The sequence below is a fragment of the Mesoplodon mirus genome (assembly GCF_964341445.2).
Source record: "Mesoplodon mirus genome assembly, chromosome: 18".
Taxonomy (NCBI): Eukaryota; Metazoa; Chordata; class Mammalia; order Artiodactyla; family Ziphiidae; genus Mesoplodon; species Mesoplodon mirus.
In genome coordinates this window covers 48685785-48713643 of record NC_138994.1, presented here as the reverse complement: position 1 = coordinate 48713643, position 27859 = coordinate 48685785, and the positions used below count along the sequence as shown (strand labels likewise).

The 27859-nt window shown below is 50.0% G+C and overlaps 1 protein-coding gene across 1 annotated transcript in view; it reads left to right on the top strand.

Annotated features, from left to right (window-relative positions):
* The window catches only part of PITPNM3 (PITPNM family member 3), a gene marked incomplete at its 3' end in the record, with an annotated part of 85586 nt that overhangs the window by 26255 nt on the left and 31472 nt on the right, over positions 1-27859 (top strand). The window contains exons 3-4 of the mRNA XM_082604066.1: positions 737-844; positions 20762-20809. Of these exons, the coding sequence (XP_082460192.1) occupies positions 737-844; positions 20762-20809 (156 nt within the window). The remainder of the gene's footprint in view (positions 1-736; positions 845-20761; positions 20810-27859) is intronic.

The window sequence follows — 27859 nt, the reverse complement described above, 5'->3', positions numbered from 1 at the left end:
CCTCTGAGCTCAGACTGGGAAAGGGCAAGGATAGAGACAGGGTTGAGGGGAGGACTAAAGAGAGAATGGAAGCATTAAGGCTTCCGTTAAGACTTCTTCCATAGAGGCAGAAGTCTTCTGCTCTCTCAGTTACTCCAGAGCTGCTCCTGCACCACTCACATCCTGATCTGCTCGAACAAGGATGGCAACTCACTCCTCATGTGAAGAAGTAACCTTAATGTCTCCCATCTGTAAGCACCCCCTGTGCACCAAGACCTTTATATTCATTATCTCTCCTTTAATCCTTACAACAACTCTTTGATTAGACATTGCTAGTCCCATTTTACTGATAGGAAAACTGAGGCTCAGAGAAGCCAAGTAACTCATCCAAAGAAAAACTGCTACCTAGTGGTAAGGCTTTACTTTTTCTTCCCAAACACACTTGCCTTTCAAGAAATACCACTCTTAGTGCTAGGAATGGAGCCTTCTATGAGTTTTCAGCCTCTCTCATGACTGTTCCCTTGTTACTTTTTTTTGCTGTAACATGTGGAGACCCAGTAGGGTATAACAACAATGCCTTCTTGCAGTGAAAAATTCCTGGATGTCTTACACCTGTCTGTAACTATAGACACCTTCAATAGTTGACATCTTCCTCAACTCAAAGGAAGAAATAAATACTCCCTGAGATATAAGCTCCTGTTAGGGCTACCTCTACACAGCCCTGCCGGCTCATGCCCATCTTTACTTCTTTCCACAGAAGAGGTGGCTGAAGGGAAGAACGCCATCCTCATTGGGATGAGCCAGTGGAATTCAAATGACCTGGTGGAGCAGATCGAGACCATGGGGAAACTGGAGGAGCATCAAGGTAAGGTTCTGCTTCTCTCCTGGCTGGGTGTATACATATGTATGTTGCGGACAGTGCGCAGTTTGAAGTGATGGCAATTTGGGGCTAGAACCTGGGTTTTCTACGAAGAGTCATCTATCTGTCTGGGAACTTCGCCTACAACCCCTGAATTCTATGAGCTGCAGGAATCCTCATGGGGACTTCTGCAGGGTTTTCTGTGGCAGAAAAACTCTAGGGTACTTCAACCAACAGAGCTTCCTGTGTTCATTGGATGACCACCCAGGAGCATGGGTAATTAAGGGCAGGCGGCAGGCTCCAAGCTCCTTGGAATCTGCTAGTTAATGTAGGGTAGCACCTGGAAAGCCTTTGGGAATGGGCAGGGGAGAGGGTCAGCAGTTGGGGTTGTAACTTCCTTTGGTTGAATTGTTGAAGAAGGTTATGGCTGGGGATTCATCCAGAGGCTTTTGAAGGAGGTGAGTTTTGGCCAGGAGCTTAAACAGCAGACAAAGCAGGCCTATTCTTTTAGGCATCCATCCTTCTGTCCATCTGACCATTTCATATTATGAACAGAATGTTCGTTGAGCACCTACTATGTGCAAGTGCTTGGTAGGAGGGACCAAAGGTGATTTAACTAAGGTTTCTGCCTTGTGATGTGTCACAGAGTGTAAGTCAAAACATAAGGGGGTCAACCCTTAAGCTGAGGGTTGTTGGGCCCAGAGGGGAGAGGCAGGAAGTTTAGAAGGAGGCAAGAGAGGGGGTCTCAAGGAAGCGTTCTTGACAATGAACCTATGGACCCAGGCTTCACAAGGCAAGTGGAGGATGGAACCAAGGAGCTCATAAAATCTGAGATGGCATATGGGGAACCTGAGGCTCAGAGAGGGGCTGTAGTTGATTAAGGTCACACAGGAGTGAGAAGCAGAGCTGGGACTAGAACCCTATCCAGGGTCCAGGGTGCCTCTGCTTCTGTTAGCTTTTTCTATCCCTCCTCCCCACCCAATATATCACTCCTCCTACTTCCCCTCCTCCCCGTCTCCTCTTTTCCTTCCTCTCTTGGCCCCATCTTTCCCGTCATGGTCTGGGCCAGGCTACCTATCAGGAGACGCTCAGTGAGACAGTCCTGGTCTAGCCCAAGAGAATGACCATTTTGGTGTTGACCATCTTGGTGGTAGCCATCTTACCCCAGCATCTGTTCCTTTTCTTACCCTCCCCCATCCCGGCCTCCTTGGTTCAGAGCCCGCCCCATACCAGCTTGCCCATCCTGAGAAATGGACAGGCCTGGGATGACTGTTCCATTTTACAAATGAAGCACCCAAGGCTCAGAGGAGCTGCATCTTGCCCAGGGTCCTCCAAGTTGGGAGCAGCATCACACTTAGATCTCCAGGCTCCTGATTCCCAGACCAGGGCTTTGCGTCCCAAATTGGACCAAGGCTCAGCACAGTTCCGAGCCCCGGCAAAGTCAGGTCCGAGCAACCTGGAGTCTTAACGGCAAGGCCCTCCTGGGCCACTGTCACATTCACAGAACGAGTGGGCTCTGAGTCTGGTACCCAAGACCAGTCCAGAGGCAATTTCCCGGTCTTCCCTGCAACTCATCTGCAGACGGACCCTTTGTCTACTCTTTCCTTCACCCCAGGAACCCGGAGGGGGCCCAGAAGGGGTCATGGACTCCAAGTGCTTCCCTGGGACAATGCTTGGAGTGATGAAAAGACAAACCGAGACTTGTACTCACCACCCATCTGGCCATCCCCTCCCATCCCAACCCGCGCTTGTCTGCCAAGGAATGTGTGACTCAGACACAGTGTGAGCTAAGGAGGAGGTGAGTGAGAAGCAGTGTGAGCTGGGAGGGCAGGGGAGGAGGAAGCAGATGGAGGTCGATGGGCAAGGCTGAAACCGTAGCTTTAGGATCGAAGAGGTCTGGGTTTGAACCTTGGCCCTGCCACCCCATGGCTTTGTGGCCAGGAAAGTCACATCACCTCTCAGAGCCTCAGTTTCTTCATCTGCAGAATGGGGCTAGCACACAAATTGCACACATTAAATGAGCTGATACTTAAAAAGTGCCTTCAGTGCCTGGTCATTATAACATGGGAAGGGGGAGAGAAGAGTGAAAGATCTTTCACAAATACAGTTCTAACAAATGCATCATGGAGCTCATGAGAGGTTGGATTAGGGGCAGGGGCTTGCCTGAGTCCAAGAATTGATGCTGTTTCCTCCCAGTATGAAATGGGGAGCAAGAGGGAGAGAGAGAGAGAAGGAGGGGTGAGGAAGAGGAAACCAGCCGTGTTTCTGGTTCCTTCTGAGTCCCATTCCCGTGTGGATTCATGATGTGAATTCCCACAACATGGCAGAGCACACACGCCAATTTCATTCATTCCAGCAGCCACTTCTGGAGCCGAGACATGGGCTCAGCCCAGGATGGTGGGGAAATAAAGACAAGCAGGCTGGCCTTGTTACCCCTGTAGGAGCTCACAGCAGAGAGAAAGAGGATCATGGCCATGGCTACAGTGCAATAAGACAGGCTGAGTCAGGGGCCTGAGGAGAGAGCCTCTGGGGACTCTTTTGGGGAGAGGAAGTTCTAAAAACACTTTCTGGAAAAGGCTGCAATCCAAATTGGTGTTATAGATTGAGCTCTACCCCTGCCTCCTTCTACATTCCTGCCCTTAAACGCAGGGCTCACTGCAGAGACAGCCCCCACCATGGTTCAGGCCCTGGCCAATCACAACTACCCCTGGTGATGACCCCCAAGTTCATCTCTAGCCAAGACCTACCCCCTGGGCTCCAGACTCATATTCTCAGGAGGCTCCTACTTCCCTCTCCCTGGACATCTCAAAACCACTTAATGCTCTGCAAGTTCCAAATGGAGCTGAGCTTCTTCCTTCTGAACCTTAATTATGCTCTATGGCCCATCTTTAATCTCAGTCATTTGGAGCCTGTGTTGCATAGGTACGTTCAGGCTGCTCTGGTATCTCCAGTTCTTGAGGGCGCTAATTCTGGTATGTGTGTGTGCATGTGTGTGTACCTGCGCACATGCTACCTGTACCTCATGGGTTTTGTTTCTTCATTTTTTATTGTGAACTCATCTTGGTCAACACCCCACCCTTTTCTTTTCTATGGGAATCTTGTGTCCCCCAGGTCTTGAAAACGTCCTTCTAGTGATTGGTCTTGTGTCTCTGCTGGGCCTGAGTGTTTCACTAATCGTGGACATTTTATATGCTAAATTTACAGCTTTGCGGTTCCATTCTACTTGAGTGGTGTAAATTTAGACCCTACACCCATAGGTGGCAAGGGCTTAGGGTTTTAATTACTCATGTGTGACTTTTTTCTTTCCCACTGTCTGTGAATGGTTTTTTGGCTGCTTCCCCAGAGGACTTTTTTTTTAATGTTTCTTTATGGGTGGAGCAGCCCTTCATGGATCCCCACTACACAGGGGGCTCTGCTCTAGCTCCTCACCTTCCACAGGCTGAGGCCAAGTCTGTGGAGTTAACAGCAATACTGTTCCCAGCCTCTAGCCCTGGAGCCTTTATCCATCTGAATCTTCCAGGGGTCTTCTCTACATTAGCTTCTGCTTTTGTGTCTGGATTGTAGTTCCCTCTTTGTTTCTGGCACTTGTATATTATCCATTCTTTATTTTGAGCTTGGTTACATATTTACTTTTTTTTGTGGATATTTATTGCCCAGTATTTTTTTTTAATATTTACTTATTTATTTGGTTGCACCGGGTCTTAGTTGTGGCGGGCAGGCTCCTTAATTGTGACATGCGAACTCTTAGTTGCAGCGTGCATGTGGGATCTAGTTCCCTGACCAGGGATTGAACCTGGGCCCCCTGCATTGGGAGAGTGGAGTCTTACCCACTGCGCCACCAGGGGAAGTCCCTATTGCCCAGTGTTTTCATGGAAAGGGATCCTTTGGCATCAGTTCAGTCCACCTTATTATTACTTTTACAATTGCTTGTCTTGTTATTTTTATTTAGTGTTTTAAAAAATTTGGTAAAATATATAAAACGTACCATTTTAGCCATTTTCAAGTGTACAGCTTAGTGGCATTAATATATTCACACTGTTGTGCAGTCATCACCAGCAGGATGAAGAAGCTCCAGAACTTTCTCATCTTCTCAAACTGAAACTCTGTCCCCATTAAACAATAACTCCCCATTCCCCGCTTCCCCCAGCCCCTGGGAACTGCCATTCTACATTCTGTTCCTATGAATCTGACCACCCTAGGTGCCTCATATAAGTAGAATCAAGCAGAATTTGTCTTTTTATGTCTGGCTTGTTTCACTTAGCATGTCTTCAAGGGTCATTCATGTTGTAGCATGTGACAGGATTTTCTTCCTTTTTGAGGCTGAATAATATTCCATTGCATGTATCTACCATGTGTTGTTTATCCATTCATCTATTGATGGACATGTTTTCACCTTTTAGCTATTGTGAATAATGGTGCTATGAACATTGGTGTACAAATAACCATATTATTTCTTGAATACATTCTTCCTCTTGTTTTTTTGGCCGCGCCTTGCAGCGTACGGGATCTTAGTTCCCTGACCAGGGATTGAACCCGTGCCCTCGGCAGTGAAAACACAGAGTCCTAACCACTGGACCGCCAGGGAATTCCCACTTGAATACATTCTTGTTGTAAACAAACAAACAATACAAATAAACAATCAATACGAATAAACCAGTCTTCCTTATCTACTTTTTCAATTGCAGACCTCACTTCAAAGTTTATCAACGTGGAGGGTATCTCTCTAGAGATAGATATTAGATGTCATTGTTGCAAGTTAACTTATTTTTTCCATTTAATAGTAGATCTAGGAGAGCTTTTCCTATGAGTATTTATAGATTTGACTCATTATTTTTACCTGTACTATAGTATTGTCTACAATAGATGTACCATAATTTATCTAACCACTGTGTAGTGATAAACATTGGAATTTTTCATCATTAAAACAATGATACATGGGTTAAGAGTATAAGCATTGAAACTTGTAATAGATACTGCTAAACAGTTTTCCAAAAAGACTGTGCAAATTTATATTCACACCAGCTGTGGATTAGGTAAGCCATTTCCCCACAATGTCACCAGACTTGATATCATCAGCTTGACGGATGAAGACATTTTCTTGTTTTGCTTTGTCCTTACTTGATTGCTAGTGAGAGCGATCACCTTTCCATAAATGCGTTGCCCAGCTCTATTTTCTTTTTTTCTGAGTTTCTTAATCATGCTTTTTGTTCATCTTCTATTGAATTGTCTTTTTCTTATTGGTTTTTAGGAGTTCTTTACTTGTATTTTGGATATAAATTATTTGTCTGCTATGTATTTGAAATCTTTGTGCCTTGAATTCCTGCCACTTGGCTGAATTTTCTTATTTTCTAATAGTTTGTCAGTTAATCTCTTGGGTTTATTTAGGTAGAGTGTCACATTGTTTACAAATCTCAACAATTATATCCTTGCCAATATTTACCCAGCTTACTTATTTTTCTTATTAAATTGCATTGCATAGGATCTCCAGATAGATGCTGAGTGGTAAGAGTGATCCAGGCTTTCTTATTTGATCCTGACTGTAATGCTCTAATCCCCTCCCCCTTCTCCTCCCACCCTTCCCTCTCCCCTTTCCTCCTCCCCCTCCTCAGTTAAGTGTATTGAGGTACGATTTACATTAGGTAAACATTCACCCTGTTTTGTTTTGTTTTTTCCGGCTGGGCCTGCGGGATCTCAGTTCCCAGACCAGGGATTGAACCCACGCCCCCTGCAGTGGAAGCGTGGAGTCTTAACCACTGGACTGCCAGGGAAGTGCCAGCATTCACCCTTTTTAGTGTATAGTTTTCACCGCTGCTTCTTAAATTCCATGACTTCCTCTTGGATTTACTTCCTCTGTTAATTAGAATATCTCCTCAAATAATTCTTTCAGGTAGGGACTGTCGTTAAGGATAGTCATTTTCCAAGCCCTTGCATTTCTCAGCATGTGTTCATTGTGCCTTTACACCTGAATGCAAGTTTGCCTGCATTCATAATAGTATTCCAAACTATCTTTGAAGACATTCCTCATGGCCTCGCATTTAGTGTTGTTGGTGAGAAGTCTGAGGCAAATTTGTGGGTAATCTGTTTTTCCCTCTTGTTGAAGCTTTCAGTTTTTGTGTGTGTGTGTGTGATATGCGGGCCTCTCACTGTTGTGGCCTCTCCCGTTGCGGAGCACAGGCTCCGGACGCGCAGGCTCAGCGGCCATGGCTCACGGGCCCAACCGCTCCGCGGCATGTGGGATCTTCCCGGACCGGGGCACGAACCCATGTCCCCTGCATCGGCAGGCGGACTCTCAACCACTGCGCCACCAGGGAAGCCCTGAAGCTTTCCGTTTTTAAAAGCTTTATTCTTTGCATTCTGAAGTCACAGCCAAGTTTGCAGATGAGGTTTTGTTGTTTGTTGTGCCTGAACCTAGTGTCCTCTTCATTACTGTGACATTTTCTTTTGATTATTTCTTCAAGTATTTCTTTCACTATGTTTTCTCCTTCCCAAACTTAGATAGTTGCTGGAACCATGTCTCAACTTGCCCTGCCTATTCTTATTTCTTGGTTCTTGCTGGGTTCTGGAAGTAGTCCTTTCTTCCAACTAATCAACAGCTCCCCAATTTTTCTCTTCTTTGGCTGTTTCCGTTCTTCTGATCAACTCTTTTTTTTTTTTTTAACAATCATCTTTTCATTTTCATGTGCTCTGGTTGGTTCTTTTTCATAACAATCTGATACGGATTCATAGATGTCATGGACTCATTCCATGCTTTTTAGAGTCTCTGTTTCCTTGTTCTTTTAAGTTTCAGTTTTCTGGTCGGTCAGAAGTGGATGGGAATTGACCACACACACTTCAGATTGGATTAATTAGCCAAAGATCCATAAGTGAGATTATAACACAGAGCAGGATTGAGCTTGGTTCTAATTGTCTAAGGAAACACACAGCTGTCATTAACATTGTCCAAGTAAAGCAGGTCTTGCCAAATTCTTTTTTAAATTGAGACATAATTCACATATCATAAAATTCATCCTTTTAAAGTGTACAATTTTATGGTTTTAATATATTATTGAAGTTGTGCAATTATCGCTATTATCTAGCGCTAAAACATTTTTGTCACTCCCCCCAAAAACACCCCATATCCATGAGCAGTCAATCCCCATTTTCCTCTCCCCAAACCCCTGGAATTTCATATACATGAAGTCAAACACTGTGGTCTTTTGTGGCTGCTGTCTTTGTCTAGCATAATGTTTTTGAGATTCATGCATGTTGTAGCATGAATCAGGACTTCATTCCACTTTGTGTCTGAATACTATTCTATAGTATGGATATATCACATATTGGTTATCCATTCATCAGTCAATGGACATTTGGATTGTTTCCACTTTTTGACAACTATAAATAATGCTGTCAAAAATATCTGTGTACAGGTTTTTGTGTGGACATATTTTCTCTTGGGTGTATATGTCTATGAGTGGAATTGATGTGTATCGTATGGTAACTGTTTAACTTTTGGAAGAACTGACAAACTCTTTTGCAAGGGGGCTGCACCACTTTACATTCCTACCAGTACTTTATAAGGGTTCACATTTCTCTACATTCTTGCCAACACCTGTTATTGTCTGTCTTTTTGGTTATAGCCATCCTAGAGGGTGTGAAGTGGTATATAATTGTGGTTTTGATTTGCATCTCCCTAATGACTAATTATGTTGAGCTTCTTTTCATGTGCTTATTGGTCACTGTTCATCTTCTTTGAAGAAATGTCTATTCAAATCTTTTGCCCATTTAAAAACTGGGTTGTCTTGGGAATTCCCTGCAGGTTCAGTGGTTAGGATTCCAAGCTTCCACTGCAGAGGCCATGGGTTCAGTCGCTGGTCAGGGAGCTAAGATCTCACATGCTGTGCAGCACAGCCAAAAAAAAAATTGGGTTGTCTTTTTATTGTTGAGTTGTAAGGGTTCTGTATATATTCCGGATGCTAGACCCTTATCAGTTGTATAATTTACAAATATTTCTCCCATTCTGCAGATTGTCCTTTCACTTCCTTGATAATGTCCTTTGGAGCACAAATTTTTAAAAATTTTACAAAGTCCAATTTATCTATTTTTTATCTTATTGTATGTGCTTTTGGTGCCATATCTAAAACACCATTGCCTAATGCAAGGTCATGAAGGTTTACCCCTATGTCTTCTCTTAAGAGTTTTATAGTTTTAGCTTTTATATTTAGGTCTTGGATCCACTTCGGGTTAATTTTTGTATATGCTGTGAGGTAGGGACTCGAGTTCATTCTTTTGCATGTGGGTAACCAGTGGTACTCGTACCATTTATTGAAAAAAATTATTCTTTCCTCCATTGAATTACCTTGGTGCGCTTGTCAAAAATCAATTAATCATAAACATATGGGTTTATTTCTGGACATTCAATCCTGTTCCACTTATATATATGTCTATCTTTGCGCCAGTACCACAGAGTCTTTATAACTGTACACTTGTAGAAGTTTGAAATCAGGAAGTGGGAGTCCACCAACTTTTTTTTTTGCACGTTCTTTTCTTGCAAGTTTGGCTCTTCTGTGTTCCTTGCACTTCCACGTGGATTTCAGAATCAGCTCATCAGTTTCTGCAAAAAATCCAGCTGGGATTTTTTTTTTTTTTTTCCTTTTGCGGTACTCGGGCCTCTCACTGTTGTGGCCTCTCCCGCCACGGAGCACAGGCTCTGGATGCGCAGGCCCAGCGGCCATGGCTCACGGGCCCAGCCGCTCCGCGGCATGTGGGATCCCCCCAGACCGGGGCACGAACCCATGTCCCCTGCATCGGCAGGCGGACTCTCAACCACTGCACCACCAGGGAAGCCCCCAGCTGGGATTTTGATAGGGATTGTTGTTGAATCTTACAGATCAATTTTGGAAGTATTGCTAGCTTAACAATATTAGTTTTCTAATGCATGAACATGCAATGTCTTTCCATTTATTTAGGTCTTCTTTAATTTCTTTTAATGACGTTTTATAGTTTTCAGTGTACAAGTCTTACACTTGTTTTGTTAAATTCATTCCTAAGCGTTTTATTCTTTTCGATGCTATTGTAACCAAAATTGTTTTCTTAATTTCATTTATAGATTGTTTATTGCAAGTGTGTAGAAATACAATTTATTTTTGTAAATTGATGTTGTATACCTCAACTTTGCTGAACTCGTTTATTGGTTTTATTTTGGGGGGATTCATTAGGATTTTCTATATATACAATCTCCAATTAGAGGTAGTCCAATCTGTCCGAACTGGATGCCTTTTATTTCCTTTCATTGTCTAATTTTCCTGGTAGACTCTCCAGTATAATATTGAATAGAAATGATGAGAACCAACATCTTGTCTTGTTCCTGATCTTAGGGGAAAACTTTTCAGTCTTTCACCATTAAATATGATGTTAGCTGTGGGTTTTTTGTTGTTGTAGTCCTTTCTGTGGTTGAAGAGATTCCCTCCAGTTTCTTGAGAGCTTTTATGAAAGGATGTTACATTTTGCCAAATGCTTTTTCTGCATCTATTGAGATGATCATGTGGTTTTTGTCCTTTATTGTATTAATATAGCGTATTACACTGATGGATTTTCATATATTGACCAATCTTTCATTCCTGGGATAAATTCCACTTGGATCTTGCCATGTCACTAATCTTTTTTGCTCAGGATTTACATATCTCTTCCGGAATAATTTGTGCTAATAGTCTATGAGCTGTCACTTAAGAGACTCTTTACAATCAGGGCCCTTCTTGTTTTTGAAACAAACTTAGGTCATCAAGGCCACATTCTCATAGAGACAAAGGGAGCAGTCACTGCCTAGGTGTCCCTGATCAATTTCTCTGCCTCGAGCTTTCCAGAGAGCTGTTTCTTCCTGCCACTCACCTTCTGACTCTAGTTTATACCCTTATTTCTAGATATGTGATTCTTAAAGAGTGGTCCCTGGACCAACACGATTAGCATCACTTGGAGACCATCAGAAATACGAATTGTGTGGGACTTCCCTGGTGGCGCAGTGGTTAAGAATCCTCCTGCCAATGCAGGGGACAGGGGTTCGAGCCCTGGTCCGGGAAGATCCCACATGCCATGGAGCAACTAAGCTGTGTGCCACAACTACTGAGCCTGCGCTCTAGAGTCCACGAGCCACAACTACTGAGCCCGTGTGCCACAGCTACTGAAGCCCGCGCCTAGAGCCCATGCTCCGCAACAAGAGAAGCCACCGCAGTGAGAAGCCTGCGCACTGCAATGAAGAGTAGCCCCCGCTCACCGCAACTAGAGAAAGCCCGCACGCAGCAACGAAGACCCAACGCAGCCCCAAATAAATAAATAAATAATTAGAAATATGAATTGTGGACTTACCGAATCAGAAATCAGTAGGGCTCAGAATCTGTGTTTTAACTGGCCCTTTGGGAGATTCTGGTGCTTGCTAAATTTGAGAGCCATTCATAATTATGACACTAAGTTGGTTGAAGGAACCCACAGATCCATTTTCCTGTACTCTCCTTCAGGCATTGAGTTTGGTATCTTTCTTTCACATTGTTGGTTTTCCTCTTATGTTTAGTAATATTTGGATACATACTGCACTTCGTGTTTGCAGTTAGCCTGTCTCTGAGTGATGTGATATGTCTATTGACTGCAAGCTGCTATCATCTTATTATTGGGAAGGGTAGGAAATGCTGCAGGGTGACTTGAGCCATTAGCTTCTGCTTTGCCCCTCTTGGGTATTTTCAGCCCCGCAGGGTGTCCGGTCCCTCAAACTCAGCCCTTCTCACACCTGGGGACAGATGCCTCTGCTTGGTACAAGCAGCGGTTGGTGGGCAGGGTGAGCGGGGAGCCCAGTCACCTGGCTTCTCTACAATGGAAGCCCGGACAGTTGCAAAACCTTCCTTTGTTCCTGTGTTCTCCGCCCATGACCCTGACATTCCCTCTGAGCTGCCCCTACCTTTGGCTCCAGACCTTTCTTTACAGGGTTGAGGTTATGGTTTCCTCTCTCCTGGCCTGGTTTTCTGGGCATTTGACCTTAGCAGTCACACAAGTCTCCATGCATAGCAGAGTCTCACACTCGAGCTTATGCTCTGCTGTTACCATCTTGAAATTCTTAGTCATTTTGAAGAAGGGGCCCCACAAACTATGTAGTCAGTCCTACCCCCCTCCATCAGATCTCTCTGCCTTCTGCCTTTTGAGGGTACCTCAGAATTTCTGATCTGCCAGGACATCCCTTCCTGTTTTACAATGCTACTAAAGATTACTTCATACAAAATAGTTAATGACGTTTTCTGGGGGTATGGGACAGGAGAAAAAGGCCGGATCTCGTTGCCAGTTGGCCAACTTTATCCAATCCTACTGTGATGGTTCTAAAATATAAATCCAGTAACATCATTCTGCTATGGAGTCGGCAACTAGGTGTTTGTTGGCTGCAGAAGGAAGTATAGGGACTTCCCTGGTGGCACAGTGGTTAAGAATCCGCCTGCCAATGCAGGGGACACAGGTTCGAGCCCTGGTCCGGGAAGATCCCACATGCCATGGAGCAACTAAGCCCGTGCGCCACAACTACTGAGCCTGCGCTCTAGAGCCCACAAGCCACAACTACTGAGCCCGCATGCCACAACTACTGAAGCCCATGCGCCTAGAGCCTGTGCTCCAGAACAAGAGAAGCCACAGCAATGAGAAGCCTGCGCACCACAACGAAGAGTATCCCCCGCTCACCACAACTAGAGAAAGCCTGCAAGCAGCAACGAAGACCCAACGCAGCCAAAAAAAATAATAAGTGAATAAAAATTAAAAAAAAAAAGAGGGAAGTATAACCCCCCCCAAGCCTGGCATGTGAGGCCATCCTGGTTCTAGCCTTCCTTCTAACAATTATAATTGTCTAGGGTTAGTACGTTCCCCATCCCTGCAGGAGTCGAACAGCCCTAGAATGACTACCATGAGGGAGGCTACACAGGGGCTGTCAGGTCATTGCTAAATCTGGCGATCTCAAGGTTATCTCTAATACTCATGACTTCTGGGCTATACCTCTCGCTTCCCTTCACGCTGTGTTCCAGCCAAATGCCCAGGGGCTGCTTGCTGACTCTCAAGCCCACTTGAGCTCTGCCTGCTTTTCCCCTTGCCTTTCCCCTGATTTCCTCTCCAGCTCTCGTAATCCTGTGCTCTTCCCCAGGGGGCCTCCCCGATGGCCCAGCCTCTCCCAGAGCACCTCCCTCTTGCTTAGCACTGCTTACTTGGGCCGCCCCTGCAGCGCTAACCCGTCTGTTTGCAACTGTGCCTTTCTGGGTGGTGATGCTTTGCCTCCTTTTCTGAACCCGAAGCAGTGAGGTGCTCATCACGCATTCGTGCCCTCCCTCCCTCACTTATGCATTCAGGACACACGTACTGGTACTTACTCTGTGTCAGACCCTGTGCCGGTCAATGCTAGGGACACATTGATGACTCAGAAATGGACTCAGAATTGACTGGCTCCCAGACTTGGGGGTGGGGCGGTTCCAGGCTGAGCTAATTACTCTAACGAGAGTGGGAACAAGGTCCAGAGGGATCAGAGAAGGACATGGAGCTGGAGCTGAGATGTGAGGCATGAAGGAGGCCTTTCGGGGCTCTGGACAGACCCGTGAGGGTGCAGCAGGCAGAGGGAACAGCAGGTGCAAAGGTCCGGAGGGAGGTATGAGAAGGCAGGGACATTTGGGGAGCTACTCAGAGTTCATCTTGACTGAAGTTGGGATGCTAGGCATTGGGCTGGGGGGGTGGCCAGAGGGATGGGGGGTCTCGGAGAAGAGGTAGGAGCGGGGAAGCTGAAGGGAAGGCCTTGAACATCGGGAGTGCCCCTGGGGACCCACGGAATAGTTTCAGCAGGAGGGACAAGCTACATTTTAGAGAGATCATTCTGGAAGCCAATGCAGAAGATAATAAATAGGAGGGACCAGGGAATGAGTGTAGAGGGCGTTGTGATGGGCCGGGTGAGAGGTGATCAGGGTGAATCTTGACCTTGCAGCTCAGCAGAGGCTCAGTGTCTGGGGAGCACCCCGAGCAGGGGGGAGCTTGTGGGTCTTTCCTTCTCAGCCCCACTGCATGAGCTGAGTTAGCAGGCTGGCCAGAGCCTGGTTTGGGCCCCCAAGGCCTGGCAGATCACAGGGCTTCAGTTGCCCCCATTCCTGCTCCATGGGGCCTGCTCAGACCCTTTCTGGCATATCAGGAGGAGAATTCCCAATTCCTTCTTCCCCGAGGCCCAGTCTGCCTGAATTGCTCCCTCAGCGGCCACCAGATCCTCCTGTTTCAGGTGTTTGGTGAGAGCGTTTCTGTTCTTGGCCACACATTTTGCTTCTCTTGCTCTCAGGGAGCTCACAGTTTGTTGGAAGGGGATTGGAAAGAGGAAATATAAAATCACTCAGGAAACCACGGGCGGGATATGGAAGCATCTTCTTGGAGGAAATGATGGGGCTCAGATGCGCGGGGGTGTGAGGTTGGGACACGCAGGATTAGTGGGCGACAGAGGCCCTGCCCTCCCTGTGTAGCCTGTCGTGTTTGCGGGAGTTGCTGGCAGCTTCTGCATTTGAAGAAAGCTCCAGCCGAGGCGAGCCTATTGGGCCCAGGGGCCCTGGAAAGCTTAGGCCAAGTCGGGTCTCATTTAGACAGTGGCTGAAGCAGCGGCACATCTGGTTAATCACCCTCGTCCTGGGAGCCTGCTAATCAGGAGGCCGGCTTCACCGCGCTTGCCTGCTGGTGGCTGGGAGGGACGGCGGAGCTGGATGCTTTTCCCCAGCAGCCCTTACAAACAATCCCTTCTCCATTCCCCCTGCTCCCCACTCCTCAGCCCCTGACCCCCCGACTTCAGGAAGCACTGCCCACACTGCCTGCCTGAGCCATCCCAGGAAGCCCCTGCTCTAGAAAGCCCCTCCCCCAATAGGGGGCAGAGGTCATGGGAAGAGCCCCCATGTGAGGGTGTTGAAAGGGACCAGATATAAAATTGGGTAAGTGACTTTATCCTTCTGAGCCTCAGCTTCCTCTTCTGTGAAGGCACCCTTCTCCGCACAGGTGTGAGATCTTAGTGATCAAACAGGTGGGAAAGCACTGGGCAAACCACAAGCTCTGCAGCCCAGGGACAGCCTTTCTGGTTTCCACAACTGAGCCCGCACTGCTGGGGCCGGCCCTGACCTCCCCAACATTCTTCCTTCTACCCATGTGACACCAGTGTGAATCCTGTGTACCAGCTTCTCAGTGACATTCCCTCCTGGCTTCTTTCCGCCTCTGCACCCCTGCTTCCCCGCTACCCCCAGCTTTAATGACCCAGCTCCACTCCCCCAGCAGGCATTATTGCCCACTGAAGTCCTGCCTGGGCTACAAATCCTATTTCCTTTATGATAATGAAGTATTGCTTGGCAGCAGCATCTTGTAAGCCATCTAGGTGAGTTGCTCTAAGGGCCTGGCCTGAGAACAGTGAGGTGATGAGCTAGACCTGGCCCATTGCCTCCCCTTCCCCCAGGGTCTGGCACAGAGCAGGTACTAGAGAAACACCAGGGGTGTATGTGTTGCAGTCAGGGCTGTGACCAGTGTTCTGAAAGGACTGGGGCTTGGGGTTTAATGATCTCAGTTCTGAATGATTTTGTCTTCAGATCTGTGTTTTGTAAGTGCCGCTTGATGGGACAGTGGAGCGTGTGCTGGGGCTGGGAGCTTGGTTCATGCGTTGGGCCGCCTCCCACCCCCTCCCTGCCTCCCAGGATGGGCTCTTGGCCTCCCGCTCTCCTGCCCTCTGCCACCCAGCTTCCTCCTCCCTGCACCTGCCCAGAGACAGCTACTGTCCTCCCCCAAGCAGGGGCCTAGGTGCCAGGACGGTTGGGGTCAGAGGCATGGGGCCCAGTGTCAGTACAGAGCAGCCGTCCCCACCCTGGGCTGGCAGAGCTGCGGTGCCTTCAGCGGGTGACTCAGAGAGGGCAGGCCTCTCACCCACCCCGTCCAGGGTCCCAGAGTGTTTTGATGCGGAGGCCGCAGTACCCTTGGGGGCCACCTGCCTGCCCGGGGGGTCGGGGCAGCAGGCAGTGGGAAGGGTGGACGCATGGCCCAGCTTTCCTGCTCTCGGTCACGGCACGGTGCCAGGGTCCAGCCGCTGGCGGGAGGGGGACTCTGGTAGCTGGTGGCCCATGTGCCTGGGTGCCACGCTGAGAAGCGGGCGCCCCCGGGCACCTGTGAGGGTCTACACTCACCCCTCAGGTATCCCTGTGCACGAGGGAGCACACATTAAGTAGCAAATAAAAAACACCAGGACAGGTCAGGAAAGGACAAAGGGAAAAACAGTATTTTAGTACCTTTAACAGTTATTTTTCTTCTTTTTTCTTTTTTTTTTTTTTTTTTGGTTGGGCCTCATGGCTCGTGGGATCTTAGTTCTCGACTCGGGATTAAACCTGTGTGCCCTTGGCAGTGAAAGCGCGGGTCCTACCTACTGGACCGCCAGGGAATCCCCAGGTTTTTTTTTTTTTTTTTTTTGCTTTTTGAACGAGGGCCCCTGCCTTTTCATTTGCACTGGGCCCTGCTCATTATGTAGTTGGTTTGGGGCACAGTAGAAATGGCAGGAGACTTGGGTTTGGAAGAGCTAGTGAATCCCTCCGCCTCTCCAAGCTGCAGTTTTCTTATCTGCCCCGGGCCCCGCTCCCCTACAGCTGCCTTTCCTTGGTTCTGCGTGCTGCGGACGCGGTCTTGCTGGCTGCTTGCAGTGTCCTGCTCGGTCCTCTCCCGGTCAAAGCTGTGTTTGCCCCGAGGCTCTCAAGTCGTGGCTCTGACGCGCCTTCCCCAGGGTCGCTGGGTCAGAGCGAGTCTCTCCCTCCTCCTCTCTCATCTCACCTTGACTTTTTCATCTCTGCGTCCCCCACAGCCCCTGGCACAGTGCTTGGCAGATAGATAAATAGAAGGGGTTTTATAAGTGAGCGTCTACATCTCGATGTGAGGCATCTGTCCTGCTGGGTGACGGGAGCTGGCTTTCCCCCTGGACTCAGCTGGTGCTCAGACAGGATGCTCGTGTTCCGTACTGACCTTCGCATCTGACATCTGATGTGGGATCTCCCTTCCTCTGTCTGCATCAGTGCTGCTCTGGCACCCGGGGAAGCGGTCTGCGCGCACCTTGTCATGCTGTCGGGGAGCTACTCTGCGAGGGTGCCCAGGCCTCTGTTCTCCACCTGGGCCTCTGCGGAGCACGGGCTCTGCCATGACCCCTGGGCCCAGGGAGCACTGTGAGCTGGCACCCAGCACTAACCATTGAGTCTCTCTACCTGACTCCACCTGGAGTCGTGATGGTGACAAAAGAGATGAGGTCTTGAGCCAGTTGTTAAAAGTAAATAAGTAAATGAAGCAACACTAAGACCACTCCTCACACCTTGAATGGCTCCTGTGTGCTGGGCTGTGTGCTAAGGGCTTTACACACATTAATCATTTGATATTCACAATAACCCTCTGAGGTAGGTAGCACTCCTGTCCCCATTTTATAGATTAGAAGACTGAGGCATGCAGAGGTTAAGTAACTTGTCCAAGGGTACACGGTTACCAAGATTTGAGTCCAGGTGTTTAACCTAAATGCAGTACAACCAAGGGCTTTCAGTACTTGTAGGGTCCTTAGAGAGTACTGGACCCACACTGGATTGTGGGAATGAGGCCCAGAGAGGGAAAGTGACTTGCCTCGGGTCACACAGTGAGTCTGAGTCCATGGGAACCTGGAAAGGAATCTCAGCCTCCTGACTCCAAGTCTATGCTCTTTCCATTCCCTACTCCTGCCTTTGAGAGTGCCCAGAGGCCCTGATCCCATGGAGGAGGGAGACAGATTAGGATTCAGGTGACATGAGCCATGAAGGCAGCCCTAGCAGGCAGAGGCTGCAGAAACAGGGCGATGGATGCCGGTGCATGGCATCTGGGATGGTTTATTCCCTTGGAAGGGAGTCGCCCATCAGCCCCTGGATCGTTGGCGGGGAGGTGGTGGCATTTCCTACACTGAAGTCGTCCTTGAGTCTGCAGGGGAGGGACCGGCAGCTTTGCACGAGGAAGGGCATTCAAGGCCCCTGGCAGAGGCCTGGAGCTGGCTTCTCTTTGTGCCCTGGAACCTTCCTTGGAGAACTGGGGAAGGTTCTCCAAGGAAGAACCTTCTTCTTCTTCTTGGGGAAGCTGTGGACACATTTTTGGGGGTGACTTCAGACTTGCTCAGGAAGCCGGGGATGCCAGACCTGGTATCTGTAGGTTCTGCTGGCATGGTCAGGGTCAGGAGAGAGGGTCCCACCTGGGCAGCAGGATCCTGCCTCTAGCTAGAGTTTTCAGGCTGGAGGCATGACTTCTACATTGCTTGGCCCATGCCCTAGACTCCAGTCTGGCCACTTTTGTGCTGTCCCCCTGGCCCTGGACCCCTGTCCTGGCAGAGCTGGAGGACCCTTCAGCAGAGTGGAGTGAGACTGTCCATTGAACAGGTGTGTATAATCGAGGCCCAAAACATGGTGCCACAGAGCCAGGGCTAGGTCTCCGGATGCCAAGGGGCTCCCCTGGCTGAAGATCTCTGAGGGCCTCAGACAGAACTGCTGACCGACTGGGCTCTCAGTGGGCTGAGGTCAGCTGAGGGCCGGGGATTCCACTTCTCAGATTCCAGCCTCACTCTGGCCACAGAGAATTTTCTAGCTCCTGGGTTTTGGCTTGGGTCCCTTTCTGAGCCTTCCAGTTAGGTGGGGTGGGCTCGAGGGGAGCATTCGCGATGGAAGGGAACTGGCCTTTGCTGAACCTGACCCTGTGAGTCCCTTGGGATGCAGAGCTGACCTTTGAGGACAAAGGTCCTGAGAATTGAGCCCTTTGAGGAAGGATCAAAGTCTTCGTGGAAGAGGTGGCGTTGGGTTGGTTCTCCACCCAGCCCGCAGGATACAGCGTGTTCGACAGAGAAAGATGGAAGAGCCCCAATGGTGTGCAGGTCCTTTGGCTGATGGAGATGAGGCAGGAAGGGGTGGGCAGAGGCTGAGGACATGGGCAGGGGCCACTTTACAGAGAGGCTTGCTTGCCAGGCTGAGAATTTGATGATGGCGAGTCACTGGAGGGCTTGGAGCAAGAGAGTGGCCTGGGCAGGCCAGTTTTCGAAAGATTAATCTGGTGAAACTAGAGGCAGAGAAATTTGACAGACCAATGTAAATGCTGGGGAGGTGAGTGTCTGTTAAGAGCAGCCCTTACTTCTGCTGCGACTGGGTGTGTAAATCAGAACATACGCCTCTCTGGAAAGCAATCAGGCAATAAACATTGGGAGCCTTAAAAATGTTCTTACCCCTTTTTTTTTCTTGCGGTACGCGGGCCTCTCACTGTTGTGGCCTCTCCCGTTGCGGAGCACAGGCTCCGGACGCGCAGGCTCAGTGGCCATGGCTCTCGGGCCCAGCCGCTCCATGGCATGTGGGATCCTCCCGGACCGGGGCACGAACCCGTGTCCCCTGCATCAGCAGGCGGACTGTCAGCCACTGCGCCACCAGGGAAGCCCTGTTCTTACCTTTTGACCCCAAATTTTCCTTCTGTGGCTGTATTTTAAGGAAATCATAAAACAGAAAGAGCTTCAGCCACAAAGATGTTCCTTGCAGCAGTAATTATAATGGTGAAATTTTGAAACTTTCTGCCAATAGGATAATTTAAAAGTCAACCATGATGTATCCTCTCAATAGAATGTTCTATAGCTGTTGGAGTGATGTTTACAGAGGTTTCATAGCTTTATTTATTTATTCATGCTTCAGCTTGAAGTACAGAAAGTGTATTTTGTGCTTCTTTATCATCTATGATACCTTCCACGAGCCAACCATTGATCTATTTGTTGGGGATACAGAGATAAATGACATAATCCTTGCCCACAGAGAGATGATATGATCTCAGTTGGCCCCCAAAAAATGTTTATGGAAAGAAGCCTGGAAGGAATGACATAGAACGGGGACCAGCAGTTTTCCTTCAGTCATGGGATTATAAGGAATCTTTTCCCTTTTGTCTGATGGTTGGTGTTTTTCAAAATATCCATAAGGATCTTGTGTTACTTTCATAATTGTAGAAAAAAAGCTTCTCATCAAAAGGAGGAGCTACTGCAATAGTCCAGGGAGACGGGATGGAGTACTGTATTTGGGGAGTGGTGTGTGTGTGTGTGTGTGTGTGTGTGTGTGTGTGTTTGTGTTTGTGGGTGTTTGTGTGTATGTATTTGTGTGTGTGTGTATGTGTTTGTGTGTGTGTTTCATTTATTCATCCAACAGATATTGACTGAGACGCACTGTTTTAGGCCTGGAAACACACCAGTGAACAGCACAGAAACCCCTTCCACTGGGGAGTCCAAATCCGGTGGAGAAGGAGAGAGTAAGGAGGAGAGAATGAGGCAGATGGCCCCAGCACTCTGTGACTGACTGAAAGTGGGGACGAGGCAGGGAAAGGGGTCACGGGTGATTCCCAGGCTTGGGGAGAAGGTGGTGCCTTCACTGAGGTGGGGACTTGGGAACAGGGGCAGTTCCAGGACTCTGTCTGTGGTCGTGGTGCACATGCGCCACCTGCTGAGCTGAGGTCCAGGAGGCGGTGGGGGACATGGGTCAAGGACTTAGGAGACTAGAGGCTGGCCTAGAGGCAGAGATTTCCAGTTGTCTGCAGGGCGGCGGTGACCCTCAGAGATGAGAGTAAGTGTAGGAAAGGGCCACCCCAGACAAGCAGCTGCTTTATGCAGGTGGGCGGAGGTGGCCAGGACACGCCTCCCCAGGCAGTGGCGTCAGGGCTCGGGCTTTGTCGTGTAGAAAGGGTATGAAGAGCGGAGAGCTGAGTGTGGCAGGGGCCGGGCAGGGCGTGAGGGGCTGGGGGTTCCCTGGTGCCCACCTCCGGCTCTTGGCTCCGGGAGGGGGCAGCTGGACAGGAGGGGCCAGTGGGGCCACAGTAGCCTCCCAGGGTCTGGCCGACAGTGAGGCAGAGTCTGCTCACCTCTCTTCTCTTCTTCTGCAGGAGAAGGGAACGTGCCGTGCACATCCAGCATCCTCCAGGAGAAGCAACGTGAGTTAAACCTGGCCTCCAGGAGTCTTTTCTTCACCTTGGATGGGTCCAAGCTCCTTGGGCCGGGGGCCCCCTCATCCACTCAGGTGGTAGGGTCTTCACGGCTGTGCGGGCTCGGAGGGCCGGGGCCACTCTCTGCCCCAGGAGCTGAGCTCCACGGGCTCCCAACTTCCTACACGCTGGGCAGCTCGGGTCAGGGCCAGAGAGAGGGGCCTGAGGGGACTCCGGGGGTGCCCTGGAATCCTCCCTCCTCTGCCAGGCAGCCCAGCCTTCATCCTGCAGCTGCACAGGTGCGCTGGCAACCTGCTGCCTCTGGCCTGTGCTTGCAGTTTGGAACCAGACTTGAGGAAGCCTAGGGAACCAGTGCGGAGGGGCCGGTGGCGGCAGAGGGGAGAGAGGGGCTCGGACCAGGGTGCAGGAGACCTGGGCCCCCCACCCCTCCAGCTAACTGGCTGGGCAGCCTCAGCGCCTGCCTGTGGCCGGTCTCCTGGCCCGTCTGTACGTAGAGCCCCTTCTAGCTCTGACGTTCTAGCGCTCTCTGATTTTCCGTCGCTGCCTCTGTCTCCTGGTTTCCTTTGCTTGCACGTCTGGCTGTTCTGCCGTGTTCACGCTACTCCACAGCAGAGCCGACATTTACCGAGCACTTCTGGCACCTGACGTGGCGCTGGGTGTAAGGACTCGGGGAGCTTAGTACCTGCTCATTGAACCGCACACCTGTTCTTCTGTACAAAATGAATGGCGCCATTTTCCGCAAACTCACGCCAGACACCTGGGCGTCCGTCTAAACTTCCCCTTCTCTGCCACCTTCCAGAGTCAGATCAGACCCCTGAGAGCATCCATTCTACCCGCAGCAGATCTCTCATGCCTCCACCCGCTCCATCCCCCATCCCTTCTCCAGCTGAGGCCACCATCTTCTCTCTTCTGGATGGATCCATCCTCCCACGCTGGCCTCCCTGCCTCCGATCTCTCCCACTTTGGTTCTTCCTCCAGAGTGTGAGAGAGACCTTCGCAGGAGGCAGACCTGTCCTCATGGCCTCCTGATGCCCTCTAGTGAGTCCTCTCCGATAAAGGATGAGACCGGCCTCCGCATGACCCACCTGCCCACCTTCCCCACCAGCCCTCCCCTTCCTTTCCAGACGGACTTCTAGAAGGAGGATGCAGGCTCCAAGCACAGTTTTCTCTTAAGCTAGTTGGAAAACTCGAGCAGTGCATCCAGCCCCGTGGAGGGGACACTAGCAGCCCCCTCCGCAGCAGATGGTAGGAAGGACCTGGGGCTCCAGAGCGATTCCCTTGGGACCCAGCCCTGTTGGTCTCTGCCCTCTACTCCATTCATCACTTCCTGGGTCAGGGAGCTGGGTCCGCCCCTTCCTGCCAGAACCTACTGTCATCACAGAGGAGGCTGAGGGCACAGCTGTCGGCCCAGTGGGCGTAGTAACTCTCCTTCCTCTGTCCCCCGGCTCCATCTCCAGGGAGGAGCAGCCTCTCCCAGGAGAGCCGTGGCTGCCTCACTCTCTCACCCCCCCTCCCTTCCCCTCTCAGCAGCTTCGCAGTATGCAGGGCGCTGCACACTGATCTTCATGGCCACCTGGATGCTGGGAAAGGTTACCATCATTACAACCGTGTCACATTGAGAAGATAAAGACTAGGGGTAAATAACCTTCCAAGGAAGGTGCTCAAACACAGACCTCCGTGCCCCTCCCTCTCCAGAGCTCAGTCCCATGTCTGGTCTGAGCTCCCATTTTCCTGAAGTTTCTCCTTTCTGGTCACCCCAGGTACACGGGGAGGTGCCCCATTGTCCCCTGTGTCACACAGGTACCCCCTTCAAGAGCCAGCTCCACGAGCCCCCCAAAAAACTTGGGGTCCAGGATGTGCACAGTAAAGTGCAAGCTGGAGAGACTTTCTCTACCTCATGTCCACCTGTGTGGGTCGGGGGGGTGGGAGGAGGGTGAAGATTCCAGGGCAGGAGGACTTGCTGTTGGGCCCTCTGAGTTGGACCCAGTCTGTGTGGAGTACAGCTTGACCTGCACATGTGACTTACACTTGTGGTCGTCAGATGGCTTTCTCAGGGCCAGTGCCAGGCTTCAGATGCAGGGGTGGGGGCAGCAGGTGGTGCCCCCAGTGTGGGGAGGGTCTGCCCGTGGCCATGCCTGTTTGTTAGAGCGGGCTGAGCAGTGGGTCTCTGAACTTTCTCTCGTCCTTGCCAGTGGTCCACACTGAGTCCCAATCCTGGCCCCCAGAAGGACCCTTGATCTTCATCCCAGACTGAGCCTCTACCCTAGGCACCAGCAGAGCCCCGATTTGTCCCAGCCTGTATCCTGGCTCCAGTCCCTGGTCCTGGACTGAGCTTGGTTCCTTGACCCCAATAACTGTCAGAAAAACCTGTGTGGTTGTCCCACAGAGGCAGAGGGGGAAGATGAGGATGCTCTCATGGGGGTGTGGCTTGACCTCACATCCCACTGTCTGGGATTAGGGACCAGAGGAGCAGCTCTGAACCTCCAGACCAGCCACCAAGGGGCTACCCCTCCTGCATACCCTCAGCCCCATGGCCTCCCCAGCAGCCCTACACAGGCGTGGTGCACGAAGCCCCCTGCCCACGGCTGGCCTCCCCACTCCTCTGCCTGGTAACTGGTGTCTTTTCCTGGCCTGTGTGGGCAGCTTGCTGAGCACAGCTGCAGACGGGCTATATTTAGCGGCTTTAATGAGCTCAGGGTGGCAGACGTCCGCCTTGGGAGCACTTTTCTTGCGTGCGTGTGCGTATGCCTATGTTTGGCACGGTCCGTTCGTGTGTGTGTGTGCACGCACAGGGAAACGTGCGCCTGTGCATTTGTGTGTGTGCATTAGCATGTGTGTCCCAGCATCAGTGCAGTCATCTACACAAGGCTCCGTGTGCATCTATGTGAGTCTGTGCCGCATCTGCATTGCCAGGGACGTGTGCAGCTTCTGACACGTGTAGGGGCACAAAATAGGAACAAATTATTAGTTCATTCACTTGTTTGAAAAATATTTAATGAGTCTCTTTTATATGCCAGCACCTTAATAGTCTCTGGGGATAAAATGGAACAAAAACAAATCCAGTTCCAGCCTTTAAGGATCTTACAATCTGGGGGTTGGAGGAGGGGAAGACAAATGAAATAACCACAAAACTAAAAGTATAAGGATTAGTCCTAGGACACAGAAAGCCATGGTGCTTTCGGGAGGAGGAGAGTAAGAAGGGAAGGTCCCCAGGAGTAAGGAACACTGAGGTTTCTGTAGGGACTATTCTCTAGGGACTATCCAGGCATAGGGAACAGGATGTGCAAAGGCCCTGTGGCGAGAGGAACATGGGATCCTTGACAACTGTCAAAAAGGCCGACGTGGTTGAGCTCAGAGAGGGTGGGGCAAGTGGTGGGAGAGGTGAGTGGAGAGTCGGGCCTGTGGGCAGACCACACGGGCCTTGGTCAGGATGGGGAAGCCGCAGGAAAGGACAGTGTAGGCTGACATGATAAGATTTTTGTAGGGCAGTTAAGAGTCTAGTCATGATTCGGTCGGGGGTTCTAGCAGGAAAAGGAAGGCTCTCAAGCAGCATGACTGGAGGAGAGTCCAGTAGGGGTTTCTTCAATCTCAGGTAAAGGAAACCCGCCAGGCACAGGACGATGCCCTGGGCCACTCCCAGCCCTGAAGGTCGCTGCGTGGAGAGCCTCCCCCTCTGTCCCTGCCCCACCTGTGCAGGAGCTTGGCCTTCGGGAGGGACAGGAGAGGGACAGCCTGTGGTGAGCGGGCAGGGAGGGAGCCTCACTGGGGATGGTGGAGGTGGACCTGGAGGGGAGAATGGAGACCATCCTGCACAGTCCACTGACTTATACATGAACAAACCACCTTTTCCTTTATTTTTCTATAAGCCCCTTTGTAATTTCGACTCTGCATACCCATCCGGCTGGACTCGTGACAGAGCCCCGCTCTGTGATTCCAGGGGTTTCCCTCTTCCTCATTTTCCTGCCCTTGTTCCAAAGCCCCCAGGGGTCTTCCCCGCCACCCTGGTGGGGAAACAGTGTGTGCACGTGCGAATGTGTGCAGGAAGCTCTCCGTCCACACTCGTGGATGCTGCGGGGCTCCGGGCCCCAGCCTGGTACTCCCTTCCGTCCTGGTCTGCCTAGGGGCCAGGCTCCTTGGGGCACAGGGTGGCCAGACCGTGAAAATCATTCTGTCTCCTCCTGGACTTGTGAGAGTCCCCCACGCTGTGAGGGCACCGCACCTGGTTCTGTCTCCTCCCCTCAGCCTGGGGCAGGGGGTGGGGATCTCTTTTTAGTCTCAGGGAACCTCTGTCTCCTCAAATCCCTTTCTCCTGGGGACAAAAGGGCTTTTAATCACCCTGGTACAAGCCCTTTGAAAAAATTCTTATTTTTAATCTGTCTCTTGAGTAGGTTGCACATGTACATGGTATAAAATTCTAAAGGAACGAAGATGATGAGGGTTCCTCCCTCTCCCCAGAAGCCATGATTGTGACTAGGTTCTTCTAGAACATTCCAGAGATATTCTCTGCATATATGAGCATCTCCCTAAATATTCATTTATATATATATCTTTATATATACCCCACACAGATGGGAGCATTCGGTGCCTTCCACTCTGTACCTTGCTTTTCTCAGATAACAATATATCCGGAGTATTTTACTATCTAAGACATTCAGAAGGGCATCGTTCTCTGCAACGGGTGTGTCATATTTCACGGTGGCCTAGTTTATTGAACCAGGCCCCTATTTGTGGGCACATAGGTTGCTTTCTGTCTCTTGTCTATATCTTAGAAAGTGTGGCAGTGGTTAGTGTTGTACCCATGTCATTTTGCACATGGACTTGGAATTGCTGGGTCAAGGGCATTCTGTATGTGGAATGACCTTGCCAGACTGCCCTCCACAGAGGCTGTACTGGTTTTTGCTTTCACCCGCAATGAATGAGGAGAGGCTGCTTTCCCACACCCTGGGCGGCTGGGTGTTGATAACTGCTAAGGTGAAAAAAAGGCGTTTTAGAGTGATTTCAATGAGTGTTCCTGCAGTTTAGGGTTCTAAGGTTGAGCACCTTTTCATATGTTTAAGGGCCCTGCCCCTCTCCTTTTCTGGAGCCCACCTTCATTTTGAGGGGATTACCTTCAGGGAGTGTGCTTTGGGGTTCCTTTGTGTGCTGACTTCCAAGCTGGGCCAGGGCAGGCTTGACGGGTTCCTTAGGGGGTAGGACCCAGAGGTTCAGGCAGGCTTCTGCTCCTGATAACCACCTCTCTTCCCATTTCCTTCCCTGCCAGGGATGGCTCTGCTGGCAGAGCCAGTATGGAGGTATTTAAAAGACTGACAAGAACACCCCTTTCTTAACCCCTGCCTTTGTGGGGTGATGCTTCAAGAGGATGAAAGAGCCCTTGCCGGGTGACCTGGGTTCAAATCCCCACCCCTTCACTTAACCTCTCTGAGCCTCAGTTTTCTCATCTGTAAAATGGGCAGAGCACCCCTGTCCTCTCAGGATGAATGTGAAGTTTGCCTGAGATGCTGGGCGAGGACTAGAAACTCAAGACCCACCTGAGGAAGACTGCATTTATTACAGAGAGTCACCAGATAGGGGACGCCAAGCCCTTCTAGCATCACTGTGTAGTGGCAGGAGAGGTTCTTATGGTTGTATATCTGAAAACTTCCCTGGGCCTGATTCAAGATGGGGACACTGGGTTCCCCCAAGGGGAGTGGCTCCTCAGAGCTATCCCCAAGCTCTCTTGGGGTGGCCAAAAGTGTGTTTTCAAGAGGCAGGATCTGGGGCCCAGATCCTAGCAAGGGACAGGACTTAGTGGGGACAAGCAACTCTGTGGGGGGCTAATTGGCCCCTGGGGTTTGGCCTCATTAGCCAGATGAATGCAGGCTGACTTGATTGGCTTCTGACCCTGAAAGGCTTAAGGAGTCATAGGAGGGGCCTCGGCCTCTAGATCCCACAGCCCTGGGTAAACATCCCCTGTCAGCATCCCTGCCAAGTGACCACTTGCACTCCTTGCTTGTACAACCTCCTGAAGGGGAGAGAACACCCTGCCACTGGGCCAGCACGGGTCACTCTTGTACTATTGTAAACATTTCCTTAGTTGTGCTGAAATTCAGAACTCTTCAGAAACTATCCGCACCCCCACTCATCCCGACTCTGTCTTCTGCTCCTGTGACCCAAACACAGCTCAGCTGGGATTTGCAGGCAGCAAATGTCCCATAGAGCCTGCTATTCCCCAGTCTGGGCCCCCTTCCACAGCTTTCCTGCCCAGTTATTGGGCTCCAGATGTGCCCTCAAAGTGACCTGAGCTGCAGGGAGCAGGACGGGGACGTCCCCTCCTCATTCCATAGTCTCTAGTGTGCGCAGCCTCAGAGGCTGACTACCTTTTGGGGGTCCCATTACCCTGGCTCAGGCTGGTTGCAGCCTTTGGTCATGTGACTGGGCTGGGTCACATGACGTAGGCCTTGATCATGTGACCCTAGGGGCTTGAGAGATCCTTGAAGGCACCTGCTATATATCTGATTCATCTTGGTACTTCCAGCCCCGACCCAAGTTTGGGCAATAACCAGTGGAGGAGGAATTGGCAAGTCATTTCAAGTTGGATTTTTAACCCAAATGCAGGATGGTGATTCACTCATCGTGTTTCACATTCGTTCTTTCCTTCCATAAGCATGTCATTTCCTTTTGCATTCTGTCATTTGCTGTCAGCTCCCAGAGGGCAGGGCATTTCACTTTGTTTTGTCTGTAGTGTTTGCATTTAGCAGAGTCAGGGGTAGTAGCTTGTTGAAAATGTTCTTATCGTAAACACGACACAAGCCTGTAGTGCATTCAATCGATGTATTCATAAATAGTTGTAAACTAAAAGAAATATGAGTTTGCTAGAGAAAAATTGGAAAATAGAGAAAAGCAGAAAGTTAAAAAAAATCACCCATTGTTCCACCATCCAGAGAAAACCACTTATAAACATTTTGGTGTGCTTTCTTCCAATATCAGGCCTCCAAACCATCCTCAGAAAACCACTTATAAACATTTTGGTGTGCTTTCTTCCAATATCAGGCCTCCAAC